Below are 26,178 nucleotides of genomic sequence, written 5' to 3'. Positions count from 1 at the left end.
CAAGACAAGGAAATGATGCTCAGTAGTGTGTGTGTGGCCTCCACGTGCCTGTATGACCTCCCTACAACACCTGGGCATGCTCCTGATGAGGGAGGCAGATGGTCTCCTGAGGGATCTCCTCCCAGACCTGGACTAAAGCATCCGCCAACTCCTGGACAGTCTGTGGTGCAACGTGACATTGGTGGATGGGGCGAGACATGATGTCCCAGATGTGTTCAATTGGATTCAGGTCTGGGGAACAGGCGGGCCAGTCCTTAGCTTCAATGCCTTCATCTATCAGGAACTACTGACACACTCCAGCCACATGAGGTCTGGCATTGTCCAGCATTAGGAGGAACCCAGGGCCAACCACACCAGCATATGGTCTCACAAGGGGTCTGAGGATCTCATCTCGGTACCTAAGGGAAGTCAGGCTACCTCTGGTGAGCACATGGAGGGCTATGCAGCCCTCCAAAGAAATGCCACCCCACACCATTACTGACCCACTGCCAAACCGGTCAAGCTGAAGGACGTTGCAGACAGCATATTGCTCTTCACGGCGTCTCCAGACTCTGTCACGTCTGTCACATGTGCTCAGTGTGAACCTGCTTTCATCTGTGAAGACCACAGGGCGCCAGTGGCGAATTTGCCAATCCTGGTGTTCTGTGGCAAATGCCAATCATCCTGCTCAGTGTTGGGCTGTGAGCACAACCCCCATCTGTGGATGTTAGGCACTCAGACCATCCTAATGGAGTTGGTTTCTAACCGTTTGTGCAGACACATGCACATTTGAACACGCCCCTTCTAAACTCCGCTCCATAATGGGAGCGATATCACCAGTGTTCCCTGGATCTAGTGCGCATGTCTTATTTGTGTCCGCTCTGTGTCTTCCGGCCCCGCTCACCAGGTTATGCGAGCGTTCCACGCTTGCGTTCCTAATGCGGAGGACCAAAAGTCATATTGTTTTAGGAGCGGCTTGCCTAGTAACGCATGCGCCGTTAAGGATCCAAGACGCGAACGCCGCTATCAGCTGTTAGGAGTGGGCGGTTTAACTTATACCATATAAAGGGAGCTCATTCTAGACACAGCACACTTGCCCCCATATGGAAGAAGCCTGGTAGGCGAAACGGCGCTGTCGGGGTGGCGGCATGGGCACGATACACAGTTTTGCAGCATTTATGTAAGTGTTAATAATTTAGCTGGCCACTTATCCTCTATATCTCATTTAGGTGGTATACATGTGCTTGTAGCATAACATTATTAGGATTGCACTTTAGGAGTATCTATATATAGTTATATGTACTGTGACTATTAGGCCTTCATATGGCTATATGTCTTTAGCACTTTTTGCACTTTACGATAATTGTTTATATATAGGTTCCATGAATGTTTGTTGCCCTGTGACATTTTTGTAATTTTCTATAAATGGTGACCTTTTGGCACCTTGTTCACACCCTGTTTGTTTGGCATAAAACGTATATGTCTATACCATGAGAATAGTAGGCCATTTTCAAATTAATGTCTTACATAGTTCTGTGTATAATCATTACTGCCCTGTAGCTGCCTTTTTGTTTTTAAATTGTGTATTTTCTTGTTCGGTATAGTTGTCGTGGTCATACCATTTTAATATTGTTTCAATAAAATATTTTATATTTTCTTTTCTTTGTATGCCTCTATTTTCCCTGGTATTCAATGGGAATTGTGTATTATTACATGCACATTTGTGGCCTGCTGGAGGTCATTTTGTAGGGCTCTGGCAGTGCTCCTCCTGTTCCTCCTTGCACAAAGGCTTAGGTAGCAGTCCTGATGCTGGGTTGTTGCCCTCCTACAGCCCCCTCCACGTCTCCTGGTGTATTGGCCTGTCTCCTGGTAGCGCCTCCAGCCTCTGGACACTACACTGACAGACACAGCTAACCTTCTTGCCACAGCTCGCATTGATGTGCCATCCTGGATGAGCTGCACTACCTGAGCCACTTGTGTGGGTTGTAAAGTCCGTCTCATGCTACCACGAGTGTGAAAGCACAACCAACATTCAAAAGTGACCAAAACATCAGTCAGAAAGCATTGGTACTGAGATGTGGGCTGTGGTCCCCACCTGCAGAACCAATCCTTTATTGAGTGTGTCTTGATAATTGCCAATAATTTTCATCTGTTGTCTATTCCATTTGCACAACAGCATGTGAAATTGATTGTCAAAAAGTGTTGCTCCCTAAGTGCACAGGTTGATTGTTGTGAACTCTGTTTTTGGGCTCCCTCTTGTGGTCACAAGTGGTACTGTGTGAGTGCTGTCTTTGGGCTACCTCTGGTGGCTCTTTGTGTCATTCTGCAGGTCTGAGGCTGGATCAGCTGTCTCGTTATCTGTTAGCTGGTTTCCTATTTAGCTCACCTGGACTATCAGTTGTTGCCTGCTGTCGATGTATTCAGTGCTATTTTGACCTCTCCTGAATTCCTTCGCTATCAGTCTCTCCAAGAGAAGCTAAGTTTCTGTTTGGTTATTTTTTGCTCATCAGTGTTCAATATGTTTCTTGGTTATTTATTTGTCCTTGTCCAGCTTGCTAATATGTGATTTCCTTGCTTGCTGGTAGCTCTATGGGGCTGAGTTTCTCCCCTCACACCGTTAGTTGGTGTGGGGGTTCTTGAATTCTCAGCGTGGATATTTTGTATAGGGTTTTTTACTGACCGCACAGTTCCCTGCCTGTCTTCTGCTATCTAGTATTAGTGGGCCTCATTTGCTGAATCTGTTTTCATTTCTACGTTTTGTATTTTCCCCTTACCTCACTGTTATTATTTGTTGGGGGCTTCCTATATCTTTGGGGTCATTTCTCTGAGGCAAGTGAGGTCTTACTTTCTCTATAGGGGTAGCAAGTTTCTCAGGCTGCGTCGAGACGTCCAGGAATTTAGGCACGTTCACCGGCTACCTTCAGTGTGTTTGGTTAGGATCAGGTTTGCGGTCAGTCCAGTTACCACCTCCCTAGAGCTTGTTTTATGTTCAGTAACTTAGCTAGTCCATTCTGTGATCCTCAGCCACTAAGGATCATAACAGTACAGCAGGCCAAAAAGTGTTTAATGCATCGCAGAAGTGGGATAAGAGAAGTCCTGAGTACAATTTTTTTTTTCTCCCTTTGCTGCAGTCTGTCCAGCTTCTCTCATCCCCTTAATCTCTGGGTGGCTTTGAGTTCAGCTGCTGACATGGATATTCAGAGCCTGACTTCTAGTGTGGATCATCTTGCTGCAAGGGTGCACAGCATTCAGGATTTTGTTGTTCACAGTCCTATGTCTGAGCCAAAAGTACCTATTCCTGAGTTGTTTTCTGGAGATAGATCTAGGTTTCTGAATTTTAAGAATAATTGTAAATTATTTCTTTCTTTGAGACCTCGTTCCTCTGGTGATTCCGCTCAGCAAGTTAGAATTGTTATCTCCCTGTTACGTGGCGACCCTCAAGATTGGGCTTTCTCCCTGGCGCCAGGAGATCCTGCATTGCTGAATGTGGATGCGTTTTTTCTGGCGCTTGGATTGCTTTATGAGGAACGTAATCTTGAGAACCAGGCAGAAAAGGCCTTGCTGGCTCTCTCTCAGGGCCAGGATGAAGCTGAGGTGTATTGTCAAAAATTTCGGAAATGGTCGGTGCTTACTCAATGGAATGAGTGTGCCCTGGCTGCAAATTTCAGAGAAGGTCTTTCTGAAGCCATTAAGAATGTTATGGTGGGGTTCCCCACGCCTGCAAGTCTGAATGACTCAATGGCTTTGGCCATTCAGATTGATCGGCGTTTGCGGGAGCGCAAATCTGCGCACCATCTGGCGGTGTTTTCTGAACAGAGACCTGAGTCTATGCAATGTGACCGAATTCTGACCAGAATTGAGCGGCAAGATCATAGACGTCAAAATGGGTTGTGCTTTTACTGTGGTGATTCAACTCATGTTATCTCAGCATGCTCTAAGCGCTTAAAAAAAAATCGCTAAAACTGTCACCGTTGGTACTATACAGCCTAAATTCATTTTGTCTGTTACTTTAATTTGTTCTCTGTCATCCTACTCGGTTATGGCTTTTGTGGATTCAGGTGCTGCCCTGAACCTGATGGATTTGTCGTTTGCCAGGCGCTGTGGTTTGGTCCTGGAGCCTTTAGAATTCCCTATTCCACTGAGGGGAATTGATGCTACACCATTGGCTGAGAATAAGCCTCAGTATTGGACTCAAGTGACTATGTGCATGACTCCTGTACATCAGGAGGTGATTCGCTTTCTTGTGCTGCATAATTTGCATGATGTTGTCGTTTTGGGTCTGCCATGGTTGCAGGCCCATAATCCAGTACTGGATTGGAAAGCTATGTCTGTTTCAAGTTGGGGTTGCCAGGGGATTCATGGCGATGCTCCTTTGGTGTCAATTGCTTCTTCCACTCCTTCTGAGGTCCCTGAGTTTTTGTCGGACTACCAGGATGTATTTGATGAGCCCAGATCCGGTGCCCTGCCTCCTCACAGGGATTGTGATTGTGCTATAAATTTGATTCCTGATAGTAAGTTCCCTAAGGGACGACTTTTTAATTTGTCTGTACCAGAGCATGCCGCGATGCGGAGTTATATAAAGGAGTCTTTAGAGAAGGGACATATTCGCCCGTCCTCCTGCCCTCTTGGTGCAGGATTCTTTTTTGTGGCCAAGAAGGATGGTTCTCTGAGACCTCGTATTGATTATCGTCTTCTAAATAAAATCACGGTCAAATTTCAGTATCCTTTGCCATTATTATCTGATCTGTTTACTCGGATTAAGGGGTCCAGTTGGTTCACCAAGATAGATCTTCGTGGTGCGTATAACCTTGTGCTTATTAAGCAGGGGGATGAATGGAAAACAGCATTTAATACGCCCGAAGGCCATTTTGAGTACTTGGTGATGCCTTTTGGACTTTCTAATGCTCCTTCTGTGTTCCAGTCCTTCATGCATGATATCTTCCGAGAATATCTGGATAAATTTATGATTGTGTATCTGGATGACATTTTGGTCTTTTCTGAGGACTGGGAGTCCCATGTGAAGCAGGTCAGGATGGTATTTCAGGTCCTACGTGCTAATGCCTTATTTGTGAAGGGCTCAAAATGTCTCTTCGGAGTACAGAAGGTTTCCTTTTTGGGTTTTATTTTTTCTCCTTCTACTATTGAGATGGACCCAGTCAAGGTCCAGGCTATTCATGACTGGACTCAGCCTACATCTGTTAAGAGTCTTCAGAAGTTCTTGGGTTTTGCTAATTTTTACCGTCGCTTCATTGCTAATTTTTCTGGCGTGGTTAAACCCTTGACGGATTTGACCAAGAAGGGTTCTGATGTGACTAATTGGTCTCCTGCGGCCGTGGAGGCCTTTCTGGAGCTGAAGCGCCGATTTTCTTCGCCTCCAGTTTTGTGTCAGCCTGATATCTCTCTTCCTTTTCAGGTCGAGGTTGATGCTTCTGAGATTGGAGCGGGGGCTGTTTTGTCACAGAGAAGCTCTGATTGCTCTGTGATGAAGCCTTGTGCTTTCTTTTCAAGAAAGTTTTCGCCTGCCGAGCGGAATTATGATGTTGGTAATCGGGAGTTGTTGGCTATGAAGTGGGCATTTGAGGAGTGGCGACATTGGCTCGAGGGAGCTAAGCATCATGTGGTGGTCTTGACTGATCACAAAAATCTGATTTATCTCGAGTCTGCCAAGCGGCTGAATCCTAGACAGGCTCGTTGGTCGTTGTTTTTCTCCCGTTTCGATTTCGTGGTCTCGTACCTGCCTGGTTCGAAGAACGTGAAGGCTGATGCTCTTTCTAGGAGTTTTGTGCCTGACTCTCCGGGAGTTTCAGAGCCGGCTGGTATCCTCAGGGAGGGAGTGATTTTGTCTGCCATTTCCCCAGATTTGCGACGAGTGCTGCAGAAATTTCAGGCGGATAGACCTGACCGTTGCCCACCTGAGAGACTGTTTGTCCCAGATAGATGGACCAGCAGAGTTATTTCCGAGGTTCATTCTTCGGTGTTGGCAGGCCATCCTGGGATTTTTGGTACCAGAGATTTGGTGGCTAGGTCCTTCTGGTGGCCTTCCTTGTCGCGGGATGTGCGTTCCTTTGTGCAGTCCTGTGGGATTTGTGCTCGGGCTAAGCCTTGCTGTTCTCGTGCCAGCGGTTTGCTTTTGCCTTTGCCTGTCCCGAAGAGGCCTTGGACGCACATTTCCATGGATTTTATTTCGGATCTTCCAGTCTCTCAGAGAATGTCTGTCATCTGGGTGGTGTGTGATCGTTTTTCCAAAATGGTCCATTTGGTGCCCTTGCCTAAGTTGCCTTCCTCCTCCGATTTGGTTCCTCTATTTTTTCAGAATGTGGTTCGCTTGCACGGCATCCCTGAAAATATTGTGTCTGACAGAGGATCCCAGTTCGTGTCCAGATTTTGGCGGATCTTTTGTGCTAAGATGGGCATTGATTTGTCTTTTTGGTCGGCCTTCCATCCTCAGACGAATGGCCAAACCGAGCGAACTAATCAGACCTTGGAAACTTATTTAAGATGTTTTGTTTCTGCTGATCAGGATGATTGGGTGACTTTTTTGCCATTGGCCGAGTTTGCCCTTAACAATCGGGCTAGTTCTGGTACTTTGGTTTCGCCTTTTTTCTGCAATTCTGGTTTTCATCCTCGTTTTTCCTCGTGTCAGGTTGAGCCTTCTGACTGTCCTGGGGTGGATTCTGTGGTGGATAGGTTGCAGCAGATTTGGAACCATGTGGTGGACAATTTGAAGTTGTCACAGGAGAAGGCTCAGCGCTTTGCCAACCTCCGTCGCGGTGTGGGTCCCCGACTTCGTGTTGGGGATTTGGTATGGCTGTCTTCTCGGTATGTTCCTATGAAGGTCTCCTCTCCTAAATTCAAGCCTCGCTTCATAGGTCCTTATAAGATTTTGGAAATCCTTAACCCGGTGTCATTTCGTTTGGACCTCCCAGCATCGTTTGCCATTCATAACGTGTTCCATAGGTCTTTGTTGCGGAGGTATGTGGTGCCTGTGGTTCCTTCTGTTGAGCCCCCTGCCCCGGTGCTGGTTGAGGGCGAATTGGAGTACGTGGTGGAGAAGATCTTGGATTCTCGTATTTCTAGACGGAGGCTTCAGTATTTGGTTAAGTGGAAGGGCTATGGTCAGGAGGATAATTCCTGGGTTGTCGCCTCTGATGTTCATGCGGCCGATTTGGTTCATGCCTTCCATGAGGCTCATCCTGATCGCCCTGGGGGTTTTGATGAGGGTTCGGTGACCCCTCCTCAAGGGGGGGGGGTACTGTTGTGAACTCTGTTTTTGGGCTCCCTCTTGTGGTCACAAGTGGTACTGTGTGAGTGCTGTCTTTGGGCTACCTCTGGTGGCTCTTTGTGTCATTCTGCAGGTCTGAGGCTGGATCAGCTGTCTCGTTATCTGTTAGCTGGTTTCCTATTTAGCTCACCTGGACTATCAGTTGTTGCCTGCTGTCGATGTATTCAGTGCTATTTTGACCTCTCCTGAATTCCTTCGCTATCAGTCTCTCCAAGAGAAGCTAAGTTTCTGTTTGGTTATTTTTTGCTCATCAGTGTTCAATATGTTTCTTGGTTATTTATTTGTCCTTGTCCAGCTTGCTAATATGTGATTTCCTTGCTTGCTGGTAGCTCTAGGGGGCTGAGTTTCTCCCCTCACACCGTTAGTTGGTGTGGGGGTTCTTGAATTCTCAGCGTGGATATTTTGTATAGGGTTTTTTACTGAGCGCACAGTTCCCTGCCTGTCTTCTGCTATCTAGTATTAGTGGGCCTCATTTGCTGAATCTGTTTTCATTTCTACGTTTTGTATTTTCCCCTTACCTCACTGTTGTTATTTGTTGGGGGCTTCCTATATCTTTGGGGTCATTTCTCTGAGGCAAGTGAGGTCTTACTTTCTCTATAGGGGTAGCAAGTTTCTCAGGCTGCGTCGAGACGTCCAGGAATTTAGGCACGTTCACCGGCTACCTTCAGTGTGTTTGGTTAGGATCAGGTTTGCGGTCAGTCCAGTTACCACCTCCCTAGAGCTTGTTTTATGTTCAGTAACTTAGCTAGTCCAATCTGTGATCCTCAGCCACTAAGGATCATAACAGTTGATTTCACAGAAGTTTGATTAACTTGGAGTTATATTCTGTTGTTTAAGAGATCCCTTTATTTTTTTGAGCAGTGTATATGTACATATAATTATACAGAACCATGGAAAAGCATTCTAGTTTAAATGCTTTCAAAATGAATTTGTCAATGGTTTATTTTTATCAATTAACAAATGAAAAGTGAATGAATAAAATAAATATCTAAATCAAAATCAATAAATACTGATTTTACGAGCATTTTTTCTTTTTGCCCACTTGTCTTTTTGTGGGTGTAATAACGTTACTACTTTTGCTGGTTTTACAAAAAGTTGCCTTGTTTTATGCATCATTTTCTCATTAATGTAAGAATACTTTTTATATACTATTTGTAATACTACTGCAGAGTTTACAGAATGAAAACCAACCTGCCAGCCCTGTTTTGAAGTTTTTTATTTACTAAGGCCTCATTCTCACGTCAGAGAAAAATTGACCGACTATTTTGATCAGACTTTGATTAACGTCTGATCAGGGTGTGGTCTGAATATCATCCGTTTTTCTCATAAGTCGAGAAAAAAAAAGTTCTTCCACCTTTTCCTGTATGACAGTCCATGAAAATCGATGTTTTTCACAGACCCATAGATCTGATGAAAATCAGACACGTCTCAATGATTTTCTGTGGACAGAAAAATCACGGACATGTGAATGCCCCATAGACTTGGGTAGGAGGGTTATCCGTGAAAACCACAGATAGGACTTGGCCGAGATAATCGGACGTCTGAGTGAGGCCTATCTGTGTATAAATGTGTATGTAGTATAGTGTGTGTATTAATATACTCACTTCCTGCTGCGCAGTCCTGCTTCTCATCTGAGTTACGTCCCCATATTTCAGACTCTGTGGGTCATACTGTTCTCTGCGTGACCCAAAAGTGGCTTTTACAATGTAAACCTATGGAGCATCCGAAAGTGGCTCCATAGACTCAGAAAGACTTCCAGGTCATACAGCATTGAGTGATCCGGAGAGACGTAAGTGAGGTGGTATCACTGAGAAGAGGAGCAGAATGACGCTGGATACTGGAAAAGACTGTGGTAGATGAATATATGAACATATACCGCACTACATACACATAAACAGTACAGACCAAAAGTTTGGACACACCTTCTCATTTTAATTTTTTTCTGTATTTTCATGACTATGAAAATTGTACATTCACACTGAAGGCATCAAAACTATGAATTAACACATGTGGAATTATATACTTAACAAAAAAGTGTGAAACAACTGAAATTATATCTTATACTCTAGGTTCTTCAAAGTAGCCACCTTTTGCTTTGATGACTGCTTTGCACACTCTTGACATTCTCTTGATGAGTTTCAAGAGATAGTCACCGGGAATGGTTTTCCAACAATCTTGAAGGAGTTCCCAGAGATGCTTAGCACTTGTTGGCCCTTTTGCCTTCACTCTGCGGTCCAGCTCACCCCAAACCATCTCAATTGGGTTCAGGTCTGGTAACTGTGGAGGCCAGGTCATCTGGTGTAGCACCGTATCACTCTCCTTCTTGGTCAAATAGCCCTTACACAGCCTGGAGGTGTGTTTGGGGTCATTGTCCTGTTGAAAATAAATGATGGTCCAACTAAACGCAAACCGGATGGAATAGCATGCCGCTGCAAGATTCTGTGGTAGCCATGCTGGTTCAGTATGCCTTCAATTTTGAATAAATCCCCAACAGTGTCACCAACAAAGCACCCCCACACCATCACACCTCCTTCTCCATGCTTCACGGTGGGAACCAGGCATGTAGAGTCCATCCGTTCACCTTTTCTGCGTCGCACAAACACACGGTGGTTGGAACCAAAGATCTCAAATTTGGACTCATCAGACCAAAGCACAGATTTCCACTGGTCTAATGTCCATTCCTTGTGTTCTTTAGCCCAAACAAGTTTCTTCTGCTTGTTGCCTGTCCTTAGCAGTGGTTTCCTAGCAGCTATTTTACCATGAAGGCCTGCTGCACAAAGTCTCCTCTTAACAGTTGTTGTAGAGATGTGTCTGCTGCTAGAACTCTGTGTGGCATTGACCTGATCTCTAATCTGAGCTGCTGTTAACCTGCGATTTCTGAGGCTGGTGACTCGGATAAACTTATCCTCAGAAGCAGAGGTGACTCTTGGTCTTCCTTTCCTGGGGCGGTTGTCATGTGAGCCAGTTTCTTTGTAGCGCTTGATGGTTTTTGCCACTGCACTTGGGGACACTTTCAAAGTTTTCCCAATTTTTCGGACTGACTGACCTTCATTTCTTAAAGTATTGATGGCCACTCATTTTTCTTTACTTAGCTGCTTTTTTCTTGTCATAATACAAATTCTAACAGTCTATTCAGTAGGACTATCAGCTGTGTATCCACCAGACTTCTGAACAACACAACTGATGGTCCCAACACCATTTATAAGGCAAGAAATCCCACCTATTAAACCTGACAGGGCACACCTGTAAAGTGAAAACCATTCCCGGTGACTATCCCTTGAAGCTCATCAAGAGAATGCCAAGAGTGTGCAAAGCAGTCATCAAAGCAAAAGGTGGCTACTTTGAAGAACCTAGAATATAAGACATAATTTCAGTTGTTTCACACTTTTTTGTTAAGTATATAATTCCACATGTGTTAATTCATAGTTTTGATGCCTTCAGTGTGAATGTACAATTTTCATAGTCATGAAAATACAGAAAAAATCTTTAAATGAGAAGGTGTGTCCAAACTTTTGGTCTGTACTGTACATACATTTAGAGAATAAAAAAACTTTATGGGAGGGTTTCTTTTAACATTTCATATATAATTTTAAAAACGCTTAGGTATATGCATGGTGTGCCTATATTCATTCACGTAGGCTATAAATAAACGAACACTTCAGATTTCTTTGGAGAATTTTGGAAACCCCATGTCTGTAAAAAAAATTTTTGTTCTCACTGTTGATTGAAACTCAGAAACTTCTAAGTTACAGTTAGAACTTCATTTACTGTCCTGTCCAGCACTTACTGGAAAAAGACCTGCAGGGACTCAGAACCAGAGGTTCAAGGTGAAGATTGGTGCGCCTGTCAAATCTGAAGTTGCATTGAAGTTAAACCTGTACATTTACCTTTAATTGTTTTCTAGAGGGAAAAACTATTCAGTAGTTTATTTAAATATAATAATACAACCATTTAGAGGAACTTGCTTTTCTCCAAGGATCTGTGGGCTGACCTTTAAAAACACTTCTAAACTTAATGCTCTCACACTGTACAGTATGTCTTGTACTTCAGCCAAGAGAATAAAATATAAAGCTATCAATCGCTCGATAAATCATTTCTGAAGGTGAAACTTTGTTTCCAAGTATGGACAATATACTGTAATTTGTATCACTGTGTCAAATGTGTTATGTCTAGCTCCAATTCCGCTGCAGGGATCATGCTTTTTATGATTGATTAAAAATGCTTCAAATGTCAATGGAGCTCTACAGGAAAGAAGATTTAGCGACAGCCAGGGATCAATGTGCAGTACACTGTCTTTCTCATGAAAGTGTTAATTATTATTGAATGCTGAAACCTAACCACGCTGGAGAGAAAAAAAGAAAGATAGATGATAGGCTGGTGAAATCCACAGTGTACGTGACTGCGTGGAGGTACAACAGTGAATAGATAATAAACTGCCTCTGCTTGTTGTTTCCATAAAAGCACTTGGCTGGACGGTATATTGGAGCCATTAATCATTATATCTTGGAAACTTGCTGTGAACTATAATTCCTCACATTGCAATCTTTTCTTCTTATCTTTCTCTCAAAGAGCTTCAGAGGAAAGGTTATAAAAAGGAGAGAATATGAAAAATGAACTTTTTTTACCCTCCTTAGAAAATAGATTGCACTTGTTTAAAATCACAAGAAGATGGAAACAGTGAGCATGTTGTTTTTAAGGGGAAACCACAAGTTAAAGGAACTAGTCAAAAAGTTTACGCAAAAGTCACGTCAGTGCAGATCTCTGACATTTAACCTAGACGGTTATTTTATGTATTAGATTTAAAGAGATATTCTAGTTTTGATGAAAAGAGTATTTTTCATCACAACTGCACTGATGCTTGAGCTGTCTTTTTTTTAAACTCACTGACTATGTAAGTATTGTATTTGGGAGAAATGTGGAAAATCATAATTTGTGATACAAAGTTAAAACTATGGGCACATGTATGACAAAAATGGATGTGTGAATAAAAGGGGTTGTCCAATACTAATAAAAATTGTGTTAACGGTGCTAGTATAAAAATAAAGACATGCACCCCTCATTCCCCTCAGATCTCCAGGTTTCCTCTACTGGATGGGTGTGTAAGGTGACCACTGGGGCCAAACAGTGGCCGCTGATTGGCTGCAACAGTCATATGTCACCTCTGCCACAAAGAAGCCAAAAAAGCTGTGGGCAACATTGGCAGAATTATCGATAAGCAGTAAAATTTAGTAGGTGATTATGACATTTTTTGCACTACCATGGGCTCAGGAATACCACATTTATAAGTATCAGACAACCCATTTAACCCCTTAGTGACAGAGCCAATTTGGTACTTAATGACCGAGCCAATTTTTACAATTCTGACCACTGTCACTTTATGAGGTTATAACTCTGGAACGCTTTAACGGATCCCGCTGATTCTGAGACTGTTTTTTCGTGACATATTGTACTTCATGTTAGTGGTAACATTTCTTCGATATTACTTGCGATTATTTATGAAAAAAATGGAAATATGGCGAAAATTTTTAAAATTTTTGCAATTTTCAAACTTTGTATTTTTAGGCCCTTAAATTAGAGAGATATATCACACAAAATAGTTAATAAATAACATTTCCCACATGTCTACTTTACATCAGTACAATTTTGGAAACATTTTTTTTTTTTTTTTGTTAGGGACTTATAAGGGTTAAAAGTTGACCTGCAATTTCTCATTTTTACAACACCATTTTTTTTTAGGGACCACATCACATTTGAAGTCATTTTGAGGGGTCTATATGATAGAAAATAACCAAGTGTGACACCATTCTAAAAACTGCACCCCTCAAGGTGCTCAAAACAGGAGAAATTAGACCACAAAAGTTGTTGTGCAATTTCTCCTGAGTACGTCGATACCCCATATGTAGGGGTAAACCACTGTTTGGGCGCACTGCAGAGCTTGGAAGTGAAGGAGTGCCATTTTACTTTTTCAATGTAGAATTTGCTGGAATTGAGATCGGACGCCATGTCGCGTTTGGAGAGCCCCTGATGTGCCTAAACAGTGGAAACCCCCACAAATGACACCAATTTGGAAACTAGACCCCTTAAGGAACTTATCTAGATGTGTGGTGAGCACTTTAAACCCCCAGGTGCTTCACGGAAGTTTATAACGTAGAGCCGTGAAAATAAAAAAATCGCATTTTTTCTACAAAAATGATCTTTTTGCCCCAAAACTTTTATTTTGACAAGGGTAACAGGAGAAATTAGACCACAAAAGTTGTTGTGCAATTTCTCCTGAGTACGTCGATACCCTATATGTGGGGGTAAACCACTGTTTGGGCGCACCGCAGAGCTTGGAAGAGAAGGAGTGTCGTTTTACTTTTTCAATGTAGAATTGGCTGGAATTGAGATCGGACACCATGTCGCGTTTGGAGAGCCCCTGATGTGCCTAAACAGTAGAAACCACCCACAAGTGACCCCATTTTGGAAACTAGACCCCTTAAGGAACTTATCTAGATGTGTGGTGAGCACTTTAAACCCCCAAGTGCTTCACAGAAATTTATTACGTAGAGCCGTGAAAATAAAAAATCCTTTTTTTCCCTCAAAAATGATTTTTTAGCCTGCAATTTTTTATTTTCTCAAGGGTAACAGGAGACATTGGACCCCAAAATCTGTTGACCAGTTTGTCCTGAGTACGCTGATACCCCATATGTGGGGGGGGGGGCACTGTTTGGGCACCCATCAGGGCTCGGAAGGGAAGGAGCGCCGCTTGGAATGCAGACTTTGATGGGATGGTCTGCGGGCGTTATGTTGCATTTGCAGAGCTCCTGATGTACCTAAACAGTAGAAACCCCCCACAAGTGACCCCATTTTGGAAACTAGACCTCCCAAGGAACTTTTCTAGATGTGTGGTGAGAACTTTGAATGCCCAAGTGCTTCACAGAAGTTTATAATGCAGAGTCGTGAAAATAAAAAATATTATTTTTTTTCCACAAAAAAGATTTTTTAGCCCCCAAGTTTTTATTTTCACAAGGGTAACAGGAGAAATTGGACCCCAAAAGTTGTTGTCCAATTTATCCCGAGTACGCTGAAGCCCCATATGCAAAGCAAGGCAAACACTGAGGGCTGGTAAACAGTTGTATATTCATAGTATCACATATAGTTATATGATGAAACCAGCCTATATATGGAAACAGTGTAGGACACACTAATGCTAATAAGCAAAACCACTAAGAAAATAGTGTAAGAGTCCAAAAAATACAGATAAAAATATATTGATTGAACAAAAAACAGACAAAATCAGCAAGGTAGGAGACGTGAATAAAAACCTCATGGAACCTAAGAAGAAGACAATGATCACAAGATGGTAATACAAAAAACATCCCACAAAAAGTGTGAGGTGTTAAGGTAGGCTCACATATAACATAATAACACCCTGTCAATTGGTTACATCAAAATGAAAATATAGCAATCAACGGTAATTATAATAAATACCCATGGACAGGTGCAGGTACAAGTAATAGAAGTTAACATACCACAAAAAGGTAAGGGATCACGTCACCTCCAGCCCACCCCAACGCGAGTTTCGGTGAAGTCCTTCCTCAGTGGGCGTGAATCCCCATATGTGGGGGTAAACCACTGTTTGGGCGCACGGCAGAGCTCAGAAGGCAGGGAGCACCATTTGACTTTTTGAGCACAAAATTGGCCGTGGCGTTTAGAGACCCCCTGATGTACCTAAACAGTGGAAACCCCCCAATTCTAACTCCAACCCTAACCCCAACACACCCCTAACCCTAATCCCAACCCGATCCATAATCTTAATCACAACCCTAACCCCCAAAACACCCCTGACCCTAATCCCAAAGCTAACCATAACTCTAATCAAAACCCTAAACCAACACACCCCTAATCCTAATCTCAACCCTAACCTCAAAACCTAACCTAATCCCAATACACCAATAACCCTAATCCCAACCCTAACCTTAACCCTAATCCCAAATGTAACCCTAATGCCAACCCTAATCCAAACCCTAATCCCAACTCTAACCCTAACTTTAGCCCCAACCCTAGCCCTAACCCTAACTTTAGCCCAAACCCTATCTTTAGCCCTAAACCTAGCCCCAACCCTAACCCTAACTTTAGCCCCAACCGTAACCCTAGCCCTAACCCTAACCCAAGCCCTAACCCTAGCCCTAACCCTAAGGCTATGTGCACATGTTGCGGATTTTGCTGCGGATCCACAGCGTTTCCGCAGCTGCGGGTCCGCAGCAGTTTCCCATGAGTTTACAGTACAATGTAAACCTATGGGAAACATAAAACGCTGTGCCCATGCTGCGGAAAAAAACATTTACATGGTTTACATTCCGCAGCATGTCAATTCTTTCTGCGGACTCCGCAGCTGTTTTACACCTGCTCCATAATAGAAAACCGCAGGTGTAAAACCGCAGGGGAATCCGCACAAAAACCGCAGTACATCCGCGATAAATCCGCAGGAAAAACGCAGGGTTTTGGCCCTGCGGATTTATCAAATCCACTGTGGGAAAATCCGCAGAGAACCATTCTGTGTGTGCACATATCCTAACCCTACCCCTAACCCTACCCCTAACCCTGCCCCTAACCCTAACAGGAAAATAGAAATACATACTTTTTTTATTTTATTATTATTATTATTATTATTATTATTATTAATAAGGGGGTGATAAAGGGGGGGTTATTTACAATTTTTTTTTATTTTGATCACTGTGATAGGATCTCACAGTGACCAAAATAAAACAAGAGGAAGAATCTTCCTCTGCCAGCCGGAAGATCATGGTGGGCGCACTGCGCATGCGCCCGCCATTTTCTTACCGGAGCAAGAAGCCGGCGGCCAACAGAAGAAGCAGGAGGATCCAGGGACACCGGTAAGTATAACAGGGTCCCCGATCTCCCTATTTCTCTGTCCTCTGATGTGCAATCACATCAGAGGACAGAGAATGACATCGCTTTTTTTTTTTTTTTCGGTCGCCGGTAAACAGTTAATTACCGGCGATCGCAAAACAGGGGTTGGTAAAAACCGACCCCGATCATGTTCTTTGGGGTCTCGGCTACCCCAGCAGCCGAGACCCCAAAGATCTTCCGGGTGCCGGGCGGCGGGCGCACTGCGCATGCGTCCGCCATTTTTTTCCCGGAAAAAGATGGCGGCGCCCATCAGGAGCCACGAGGAGCACCGGGGGAGATAGGTAAGTATCGGGGGGGCGATCGGGGACCCCATTTCTCTGTCCTCCGATGTGCGATCACATCGGAGGACAGAGAAATTAAATGGCAAATCACGTTTTTTTTTTGTTTTGTTGCGACCGCCGGTAAACGGTTAATCACCGGCGATCACAACTCGGGGGTCAGTAAAAAATCCCCGAATCATGTTCTCTGGGGTCTTGGCTACCCCCGGCAACCGAGACCCAGAGAAAATCCGACTCTGGGGGGCGCTATTCACTTTTTCCACAGCGCCATTAATTAACGGCGCTGTGGTTTAAGTACCCTTAACTGCCGCCGTTAAAAGGCGTATCGGCGGTCGATAAGGGGTTAAATAACTGGGTCATAGCCAAGTTTGTCGCTTAAAAAGCAACATCTATGTGTTTTGTCTCTATTTGGCTTGGGTCCAGCTTCTCTGACAACCGGCTGTAATTTTGAGGGAAGATACGTCTGGCCATACAGGTCCACTGTGGAGAGGACGGGTGGGAAGAAATTGCCATAATATGCAGACCATTCCAATATGCAGCAAGTCATTGTAAAACACAGACTCTCAATTTTCAAAAGATTATGATGGGCTCTTACTTTAGCAGCGCTCCATTTTGATTCACAGTGGAAAATAAAGCAGGGGATACAACTGTATGTGATCTGACAACATATATGGATCTGGATTGCCCTCGTGAGTCAACACCTTTGCTAGTCATACTGGCAAAAACTCTGCCACTGTATTAACAAGAACTTTATTTCTTTTCTATGTTTCCAATAAGATCGCGTGGACAAATTTCTAATTTAAATGTGTTTTTTAGATTAATTCATTCAGAAAACTGCATGTGTTTTGCCATGAGCTTTCATTTTAACTATGAAAAAGTTAAACAAATGTGACATATAACAAATGATATTGCATTTAAAAAAAATATTTTCCCCATTTCCACGATGCAAGACACGTGTAAAAAAAAAATATATATATATATATACGCTCTGTGTGAACCCAGCCTCAACACATTCAAATATATTCTGATAACCATTTCACCCAGTAGCAGAAAATAAATGGTTGTTTATCCAATCAATATGTGTTGGCTAAAAGAAAATATAATTGGCTGCTTTGAATAGAAAAGCTTGAAAATGTCATCTATTATTGGTTTTCACATAGCAGAGGAAATGAACATTTCCACCATTTGTGTTTAATCGCTTTATAAACAGAACACTCCAACTGCATACATTTCATAGACGACCAGAAAGAACAGCAGTTGGATAAATAATTCAGGTTCCCATGCTGAATGGGGAGTTTGCTCATTTCCATCTTTAAAAAGAACTCGTAGAAGCATCATTCTTGTTATTAGTAGTGATTAGCGAGTGTACTTGTTGCTCGGGTGACCACCGAGTATTTGTTAGTGCTCGGAGATTTCGTTTTCATCGCGGCAGCTGAATGATTTACAGCTATTAGCCAGCTTGATTACATGTGGGAATTCCCTAGCAACCAGGCAACCCCCACATGTATTCATGTTGCCTAGTAGCTGCAAATCATTCAGCTGAGGCGATGAAAACTTAATCTCCGAGTACTAACAAACACTCGGAGGTCACCCGAGCGTGCTTGGGAAAACCCGAGCAACGAGTATATTCGCTCATCACTATTAGTAATGCCATCCTGAGTAATAAACGCCTTTATGTTCAGTGCTGACCACAAGTTTTTACTTGTGATATAAATCTACAAATAAATGAATAGAAAACTTGTGATGACTACTTACCCTGACATGATGGATAACCCGTTGTGACACATTCACTTTGTAGGTTTCTATACCCAGCTCTTTGGCCACCCGCAGAATACGATTTTGTGTTGGTCCAACATATGCTCCGCCAACATCCACATACTGAACTTCTTTATTCTGTGTAGAAAGAACAGCAAAACCATTATATGATACAGAGTCTGCAGTTTTGATGCCTCCTTTAACTACACCAACCCTATAACGAGTGGCCATTCATAGGCTTGGAAGGCAGGATCAATATGGCTAGTAGTAAGAATGAATTAATCCATAAATCGAGCATCTGGGAGACATTTTCTTGGGCAAAGTCTTTGGCTATGACTTCTACAATATGTTATGCCCAGTGCAGCATTTGAGGATGAGAAGAAAGAATTTCGGTGTATATAGCATCTTCTCAGAATCTGTAGAAGATGGAACATAGTGTATCAGATTTGTCCTCAGTGTTTAGGATAGAATGAAATCTATGGACAATGGAATTTGAGGTTTTCATGTCCTACAAATCTGCATTTATATTTGTTACCATTGCCCCTCACATTTGGTGTGTTCCTGCCTGTGTGCTCGATTTCACCATTAGGCACGACTGGCCCTATATTGATGATCAAGGAGAAACTGAATAAATGCTACAGCTAGAAAATTACAGCGTAGGCTACTTTCACACTTGCGTCGTGTGACGAACGTCGCAATGCGTCGTTTTGGAGAAAAAACGCATCCTGCAAAGTTGCCCGCAGGATGAGTTTTTTCTCCATAGACTTGCATTAGCGACGCATTGCAACGGATTGCCACACGTCGCATCCATTGTGCGACCGATGCGTCGTGTTTTGGCAGACCGTCGGCACAAAAAAAGTTCCATGCAACGTTTTATTTGTGTGTCGTGTCCGCTATTTTCGACCGCGCATGCACGGCCGAAACTCCGCCCCCTCCTCCCCGGAACTCACAATGGGCAGCGGATGCGTTGTAAAACTGCATCCGCTGCCCACGTTGTGCTAAATTAACACACTGTCCGCCGGTACGTCGGGCCGACGGTTTGCGATGGCCCGTACCGACGGACTAGTATGAAAGTAGCCTTAGACCTTGGTATCATGTTAGGATTCTAGGTGTAATATCTGGGAATGAGCACTCAAAGGGGGAGCAGCAAGGAAGGTTTGACTCTCATTGTGTGTGTGTGTCTGGGGGAGCGGTAGAAGGGGAAACTTTCAAGTAACAGTAGATAAAAATCTCAAACACTTTGACTGCGCCTCTTCCAAGTAAAGCCTGACACTGAGCCAAGGAGAAGGAACTTTTCTTCATGTTATCATCCTCCCTTATCAATGTGACAGGTTATTTTCCCAGTCAACTTTAAGGAAGTTTTTTATTTTTGCTAACAGTGTGAGAGTAAAGGTACCTTCACACTAAACGACTTTGCAACGATAACGATAGCGATCCGTGACGTTGCAGCATCCTGGATAGCGATATCGTTGTGTTTGACACGCAGCAGCGATCTGGATCCTGCTGTGATATCACTGATCGTTGCTGAAAGTCCAGAACTTTATTTGACCATCAGATCGGCGTGTATCGTCGTGTTTGACAGCAAAAGCAACGATGCCAGCAATGTTTTACAATGGTAACCAGGGTAAATATCGGGTTACTAAGCGCAGGGCCGTGCTTAGTAACCCGATGTTTACCCTGGTTACCATTGTAAATGTAAAAAAAAAACAGTACATACTCACCTTCTGATGTCCGTCAGGTCCCTGGCCGTCTGCTTCCCGCACTGACTGTGAGCGCCGGCCGTAAAGCACAGCACAGCGGTGACGTCACCGCTGTGCTCTGCTTTTACTTTACGGCCGGCGCTCACAGTCAGTGCGGGAAGCAGACGGCCAGGGACCTGACGGACATCAGAAGGTGAGTATGTAATGTTTTTTTTTTACATTTACAATGGTAACCAGGGTAAACATCGGGTTACTAAGCGCGGCCCTGCGCTTAGTAACCCGATGTTTACCCTGGTTACCCGGGGACTTCGGCATCGTTAGTCGCTGGAGAGCTGTCTGTGTGACAGCTCTCCAGCGACCACACAGCGACGCTGCAGCGATCGGCATCGTTGTCGATATCGCTGCAGCGTCGCTTAATGTGACGGTACCTTAAGGGCCGCTGAAAATCTAATCACCTCTACACCTAATCACAACATATGTAACCATCATGACTAACATCTAGACTTTTTGTCTATTCAGTTTTCATGACTTTGCAAAGATGTGTCCACAGTTATCACCTATTAGTATCTTTTACTTATATTTTCAGGAGGTTTTTGCTGTGGTCAGATTTATTGCCTCAAACTAACTATTACGCATTTTTCACATTTGTTATGCTTTGATGCAAAAATGCATACAAGCTCTTATTACTGTAAAATGATAGGTAGAATTTTCTCAGTGTGTCACAACATGTATGAGGGTATGTATGATGCAATGTTCATATTTTATAATTTAAGCTTTTTGTATTTGTCAAAAGTATGAAAACTGCTTTAAAAGAAAAAGGGTTAAAAAGGGCTTTTGTCAGCTCTACTAACTTATCTGCTGCAATAAATATTTTCCTAAAAATAAAAATTTTGGAGCATCATTACATCCTTTCCCAGAGCTTATAAAGGACCAGGGTGCATTTATTATGTGTGGAGGAATGGCGATTCTAGCAGCTAAATAAGAAAGGGTTCGTTACAGATAAAGTAGTCAGACTAACCACAAGAAGTAGTAATGTCAGACACTATAGCAACGTTTAAAAAGGGGCTGGATGCTTTTCTCACAACAAATGGCATTGTAGAGTATATATAATAAAGCGATAGAGAATGTATAACTAGTGGAGAAAGGTTGACTTTGATGACCTTTGTGTCATGATCCAGTCCTGAGTTTGTTTTCAGCTGTCTTGTCTCTGGACTGGTCATGTGGGAGTTAATCCCCCTCTGCCTCACTCTGAAGCTGGCTGAGCTATTTAAGTGGGCAGCCTGTGGGCCAGTGTCAGCTATAGTTCATGCTGCACGGCTTGAGCACCTGACCTGTATACTTGTACTAGTGTTCCTTTTGCCTCTGACTGCCTGTACCCGTTTATGACTTGATCTGACCTCTGGCTTGTACCCCGACTTCGTCTTACGTCTCACGTTTAGGTTACCACGTTCCCGGTAGGCTCTGATTTCTTGTTTGTCCCTGACTATTCCTCTGACTCCCCCTGTGTACTGCGCTGACCTCTGTGTATGACCTTGGCTTGTCTGACTTCACTTTCATTACCTGTGGCACCTGTGTTGCTGTTCAGTGTTGCTGTGCTGTGTGTGCAACCTCTCTTCCCTCACCAGCACCCCCTAGTGGAGGTTGCACTATACTGCACTGCAGCAGCACATTACACTTTGTCATTCTCAACCTATGTAACTATATGTATTACTTAGGGTTGTGTGCTCCTCCTTAATTTCTCTAGAAATGTATAACTAAACTGACAACTGGCTACTACCATTACATGTGTCACTGAAGTGTGGTCCTATGTCCTACAAAATGACCATCAGTGCTATCAGATTATGTATGAAATAACAGGCATAGTAAGGGTGCATGTCCATTGGCCAATAACAGGGAAACAAGAATTCATTGTGTCAAGCACACAGGGCTGTGGAATCGGTAAGCCAAACCTCCGACTCCTCAATTTCCCTGACTCTGACTTCTGACTCCCTCATACATGGCTCACTACTGAGCATGTACATAAAGTGTAGAATAGATTAATCCCAGCTAAAAGCCAAGATCCTTAGATCAAGAGCAGCACAGACATTTATAGGACATTACAAAACTTTTTCAAATTTTTATGAAAAAATATTCAGCACATCCTGCATTGTACTACTCTACCCAATTTATTATTTTAGGAGTCGGTCAATTTTATACCGACTCCACCAAAATAGACACTGACTCCAACGCCACAGCCCTGCGCATACTTACTGGGCACTGTGTGCCTGTTTCATACATAGTCTTAAATGGGCACAATTGATTAAACAGTATCATAGTAAACAGGAACACACCCAAGTTGGGCAGCAAGGTGGCTCACTGATTAACACTGTAGCCTTGCAGCGCCTGGGTGCTGGGTCCAAATCCCACCAAGGACAACATTTGTAAGGAGTTTGTATGTTCTCCCTATGTTTGCGCGTGTTTCGTCTGAGTTCTCTGGTTTCCTCCTACATTCCAAAAACATACTGATAGGAAATCTAAATTATGAGCCCCAATATGGACAGTGCAGATATTGTCTGTGAAGCACTGTGGAATTAATGCGCTATATAAGTGAGCAAGATACAGTAAATAAATTAAAAAAAGCTGCAGATAGAGTAGTAGCAAGAAGTTGATTAAAATTCATGGATCTCAACAGCACATGTGTAAACAGGATATGAGCTGGCAAGAACAATTATATTCTATGGGCAACAATGATCATCTTAACAATCATTCTGTGCTTGTGGAAGTGCAGTCAGCCTATATATACAAGCTATTAAATGAACGCCAAACACCCTGCACTGTAGACTGACGTCAAGGATTTTCCTCATACATAAAAACATAGACCAATTTCCATCAGCGTTTTGTATTCGATTTTCAGCATTGTTTGCTCTGTGGGTCAGTTTTTACCAACAGTGTTTTATCAATAATTTTCTCATATGCCAAAAAAATGAATAATTACAAACAATATCCTAACTAATGTTAAAAACGGATATCACGCTGACTGCACATGGATGGCAATTTGTGATATCAGGGATTTTTAACAGTCCCATAGACTTATTATGGGCAATTTTGATCCTTGATTCAGATAAAAAATAGGACATGTGTTCATTATTTTTTTGCCGACGCACAGAGTTGGATTCATCAAAACCGGCATTGTTCACAGGAGTCTTGATGAGGCAGCGTGCTGGAGTCAGATGCTCCTAATTCAGAGGTGCACACTTTTCAGAAATCTGGAGCGTCTGACCAGTGGCGTGTAGGGACTGTAGTGAGATTTCTGGTGTAGGGAATATCACAGCTTGTCATGAATTAGATGAGCAGTTACAGTACACCCTCACTTCGCCTCCATCCACAACTGCAGTTGTGAAGATGACAAAATTTGAAAAATGGAAGAGCAAATCCAAATTGTGCCTAAATTTTGCAAGTTTTCAAAACTTTTACGCCAGAACTCTGGCATGAAAGCTTTGAGAAATCTAGCCCACAGTCTGTAAAAAACACAGACACCTGAACAGCTCCATGGATTATAATGGATATGTGTTCTATCTGAACATTAAAAAAGGATGCCTGAATGACACTTAGGATAAAAACTATTTATACCTTTACAAGAGAAATAACACAAGAGTTTTAAGAACAAATTAAATGGCATACAATTTCTGAAACAAATGGACACAGGATTGGTAAGCAGACAGACCGACATGCAAGGAGATACTTACATATAGCAAAGTTTAAAGGGGCTGCCTGGTCTAAAATGAAAAGTCTGCAGTCACTCAGTGTGACTGCAGACTTTTTCACCAGATTCTGAGCTGGGAACGACAAAGATATATATACACTATGCAAAAGCCGTCTAGTGGGTATGACTTCACTCCATACAAGTGTCTTGATCGTGGCCACGTCCACTAGACGGCCGAGCCCACTAGACGCCCTCGCCCTCGACAGGTTTCCCCTTTCAAATGTTTGGAGATGCTCTTATGGCCTTTTCCTTTAACATGTTTGTCTACAATTTTCTTTCAAATCCAAAGACCACTCTCTCCTTAGCTTTCTTTGGTCCATGTTCAGCGTGGTACACACCATGATACCAAACAGCACAATGACTACTTTTCATCCTTTAAATAGGCAGACTGAGTGATTACAAGTTTGTAGGTGTGACGCTAGTTACTACTCATGGACAAGCCATGAGGCTGGTTAATAAAGAGGTCCAGGGTCAGATACCAAGAGGGCTCATCATAAACCAAGGGGTAAGGCAAAGGAGTAGTCACGTCACAGTCTGAGGTCAGAATTCCAGGAAGGTAATGGATCAAGACACAGGGTCAAGGCAAACAGATGGTCAAAAACAAGGTCCAAAGTCGGGAAACAAAGATCAACATACAGGAACACAGACTTCAGAGCAAGCACAAATCACTTGACTTAAGCTACAGCTGGCAGTAATTTAATGCAGAGAGCCAGCTAAACAGCCAGGTAATTACTCCAAACAGGAGACACATGGAGGAAGCCCCAGCATTTCCTGGCCCTGATTGGACAGCTGAACTGTCACTTAACACACTGACAGCTCAGCACACCCCAGCCTCTGATTGGACGGCTGAGTTGTCCATCACCATACTGACAACTCAGCATGCCCCTGCCCTAGATTGGTCAGGTGAACTGTCATTCACTGGGTCCAGACACACCGATAGGCGGAATCGTGTCAGTAGACTGCTGTGATGCTAAATACAGTCTTAGTTTAACTTGTCCCTTTGGTTAAATTATTTTCAATCTTTCCAAGGGGTTTCATCATTTTTGCCAAGGTCGTTTTCATTATTATTTTTGTATTATCTGTGGAAGCAATGTCTGTTTCATTAGCTGATGTTCAGTAAATTTAAATTTAACCAAATTTAAACTAATTTTGTAAGTTTCAAGTTATTTCAGTGGTTATTATGGGTTTTTATTACTTTACCAGAAGGGAACCAACAATTTTGTCTATGCATGCATGACGCCATGATAGCTTCTTATTGCACAGCTGGCAATGTGGCAACCAAAAACCTGCAATGTCACCATTTCATTTTTTTCCTCTTTACAGCATCTACCTATCAGGTTCAGTAATGTTATATTTTGACAGAGTGGACTTTTATGAATGTGGTGATTCCAAATATGTGTATTTTGGTCTACATTTCTTAATTGTGGTTATGTGGAAAATGGTGGTAAAAAACTTTTCTTTCTTTATTTTTTACTTTAGTTGTTTGTTCGCTAAAGGAACTTGAATATGCGATTATTTGATCACTTCTACTATATTTACCAATAGCGCAGCCCTAGGCAGGACATTATAAGAGGGATCAGATGATGGGCCTGGGGACCTTCAGCTGTTCCCTGGCTGTCACAGCAATCCATCGATTCCCTGTAGTTGCGTCGCAGGGGACGATATGTGCCCAAACATTCTGGTCAGATCAAGGCACTTAAATGCTGTTTTCAGTAATTGACAGTGACATTTAGGAGATTAAAAGTAGTGATTATTGGGCGTGCCAATCACTGCTATTAGAGGCACATGCCAGCTGTATAACATAACCAGCATCTGCCCTTTGTGGAGTGGGCTCTGCTTTTGAGCCCACTCCAAACACCCTGACACGCTCCATGATGTATATATCCGTCATGGGGTGTTAATAAGTTAATATGGAATTGTTGCCCCCTTGTGAGAATTGTTTCCTATTCATTCAAAAAAGCATTTGTGAGGCCAGACACTGTTGTTGGATAAGTGGGCCTCTCTGCTCCACATAAGCATTACCTGGAGCTGCTCAGCCATGGAAAACCATGCTGTTAGGCTCACAACACAAAGTTTCTGTGCTGTAGTTAATGCCAAGGGAGATTTTGAACTTTGCACTTAGAGTCAGCAGAGCCTTGACAACTTTTGTACTGTCTAATACTATAAGGTCTGTCACTTTGTGCCTGAGTGTGATTGGTTTCTAAATGCTTCCACTTCTCAATATCATTCACAGATGATCATGGAATATTTAGGAGAAAAGAATTTCACACACTGATTTGTTACAATAGTGGAGTCTCCGCTCCTCCTTTTACAATACTATGCTTAAATTCAGTGAGCTCTTTACAACGACCCATTCTTTCACAAATATATGTAGAAGCAGACAGCATGGTTTAGGGTTTGATTTTATATACTTTTGGCAATAGGACTAAATAGAAAAACATGAATTCAATGTTTAAAGGTAATCTTTTAGAAGGCTTTTGCTATGTTATCTGAAAACAGAATATTGTAGAGGTTAAATCACAAATTTCA

At 42.9% G+C, this 26,178-nt stretch overlaps 1 protein-coding gene across 1 annotated transcript in view; it reads right to left on the bottom strand.

Annotated features, from left to right (window-relative positions):
* Positions 1 to 26,178, bottom strand: part of LOC143815526 (amine oxidase [flavin-containing] A-like) — a 145,240-nt gene that overhangs the window by 58,876 nt on the left and 60,186 nt on the right. Inside the window, exon 3 of the mRNA XM_077294812.1 lies at positions 18,208 to 18,345. Coding sequence (XP_077150927.1) covers positions 18,208 to 18,345 — 138 coding nt within the window. The remainder of the gene's footprint in view (positions 1 to 18,207; positions 18,346 to 26,178) is intronic.

The sequence above is a fragment of the Ranitomeya variabilis genome, chromosome 3 (assembly GCF_051348905.1).
Source record: "Ranitomeya variabilis isolate aRanVar5 chromosome 3, aRanVar5.hap1, whole genome shotgun sequence".
Taxonomy (NCBI): domain Eukaryota; kingdom Metazoa; phylum Chordata; class Amphibia; order Anura; family Dendrobatidae; genus Ranitomeya; species Ranitomeya variabilis.
The sequence above is the reverse complement of the archived record's forward strand: the minus strand, read 5'-3'. Positions and strand labels throughout refer to the sequence as shown.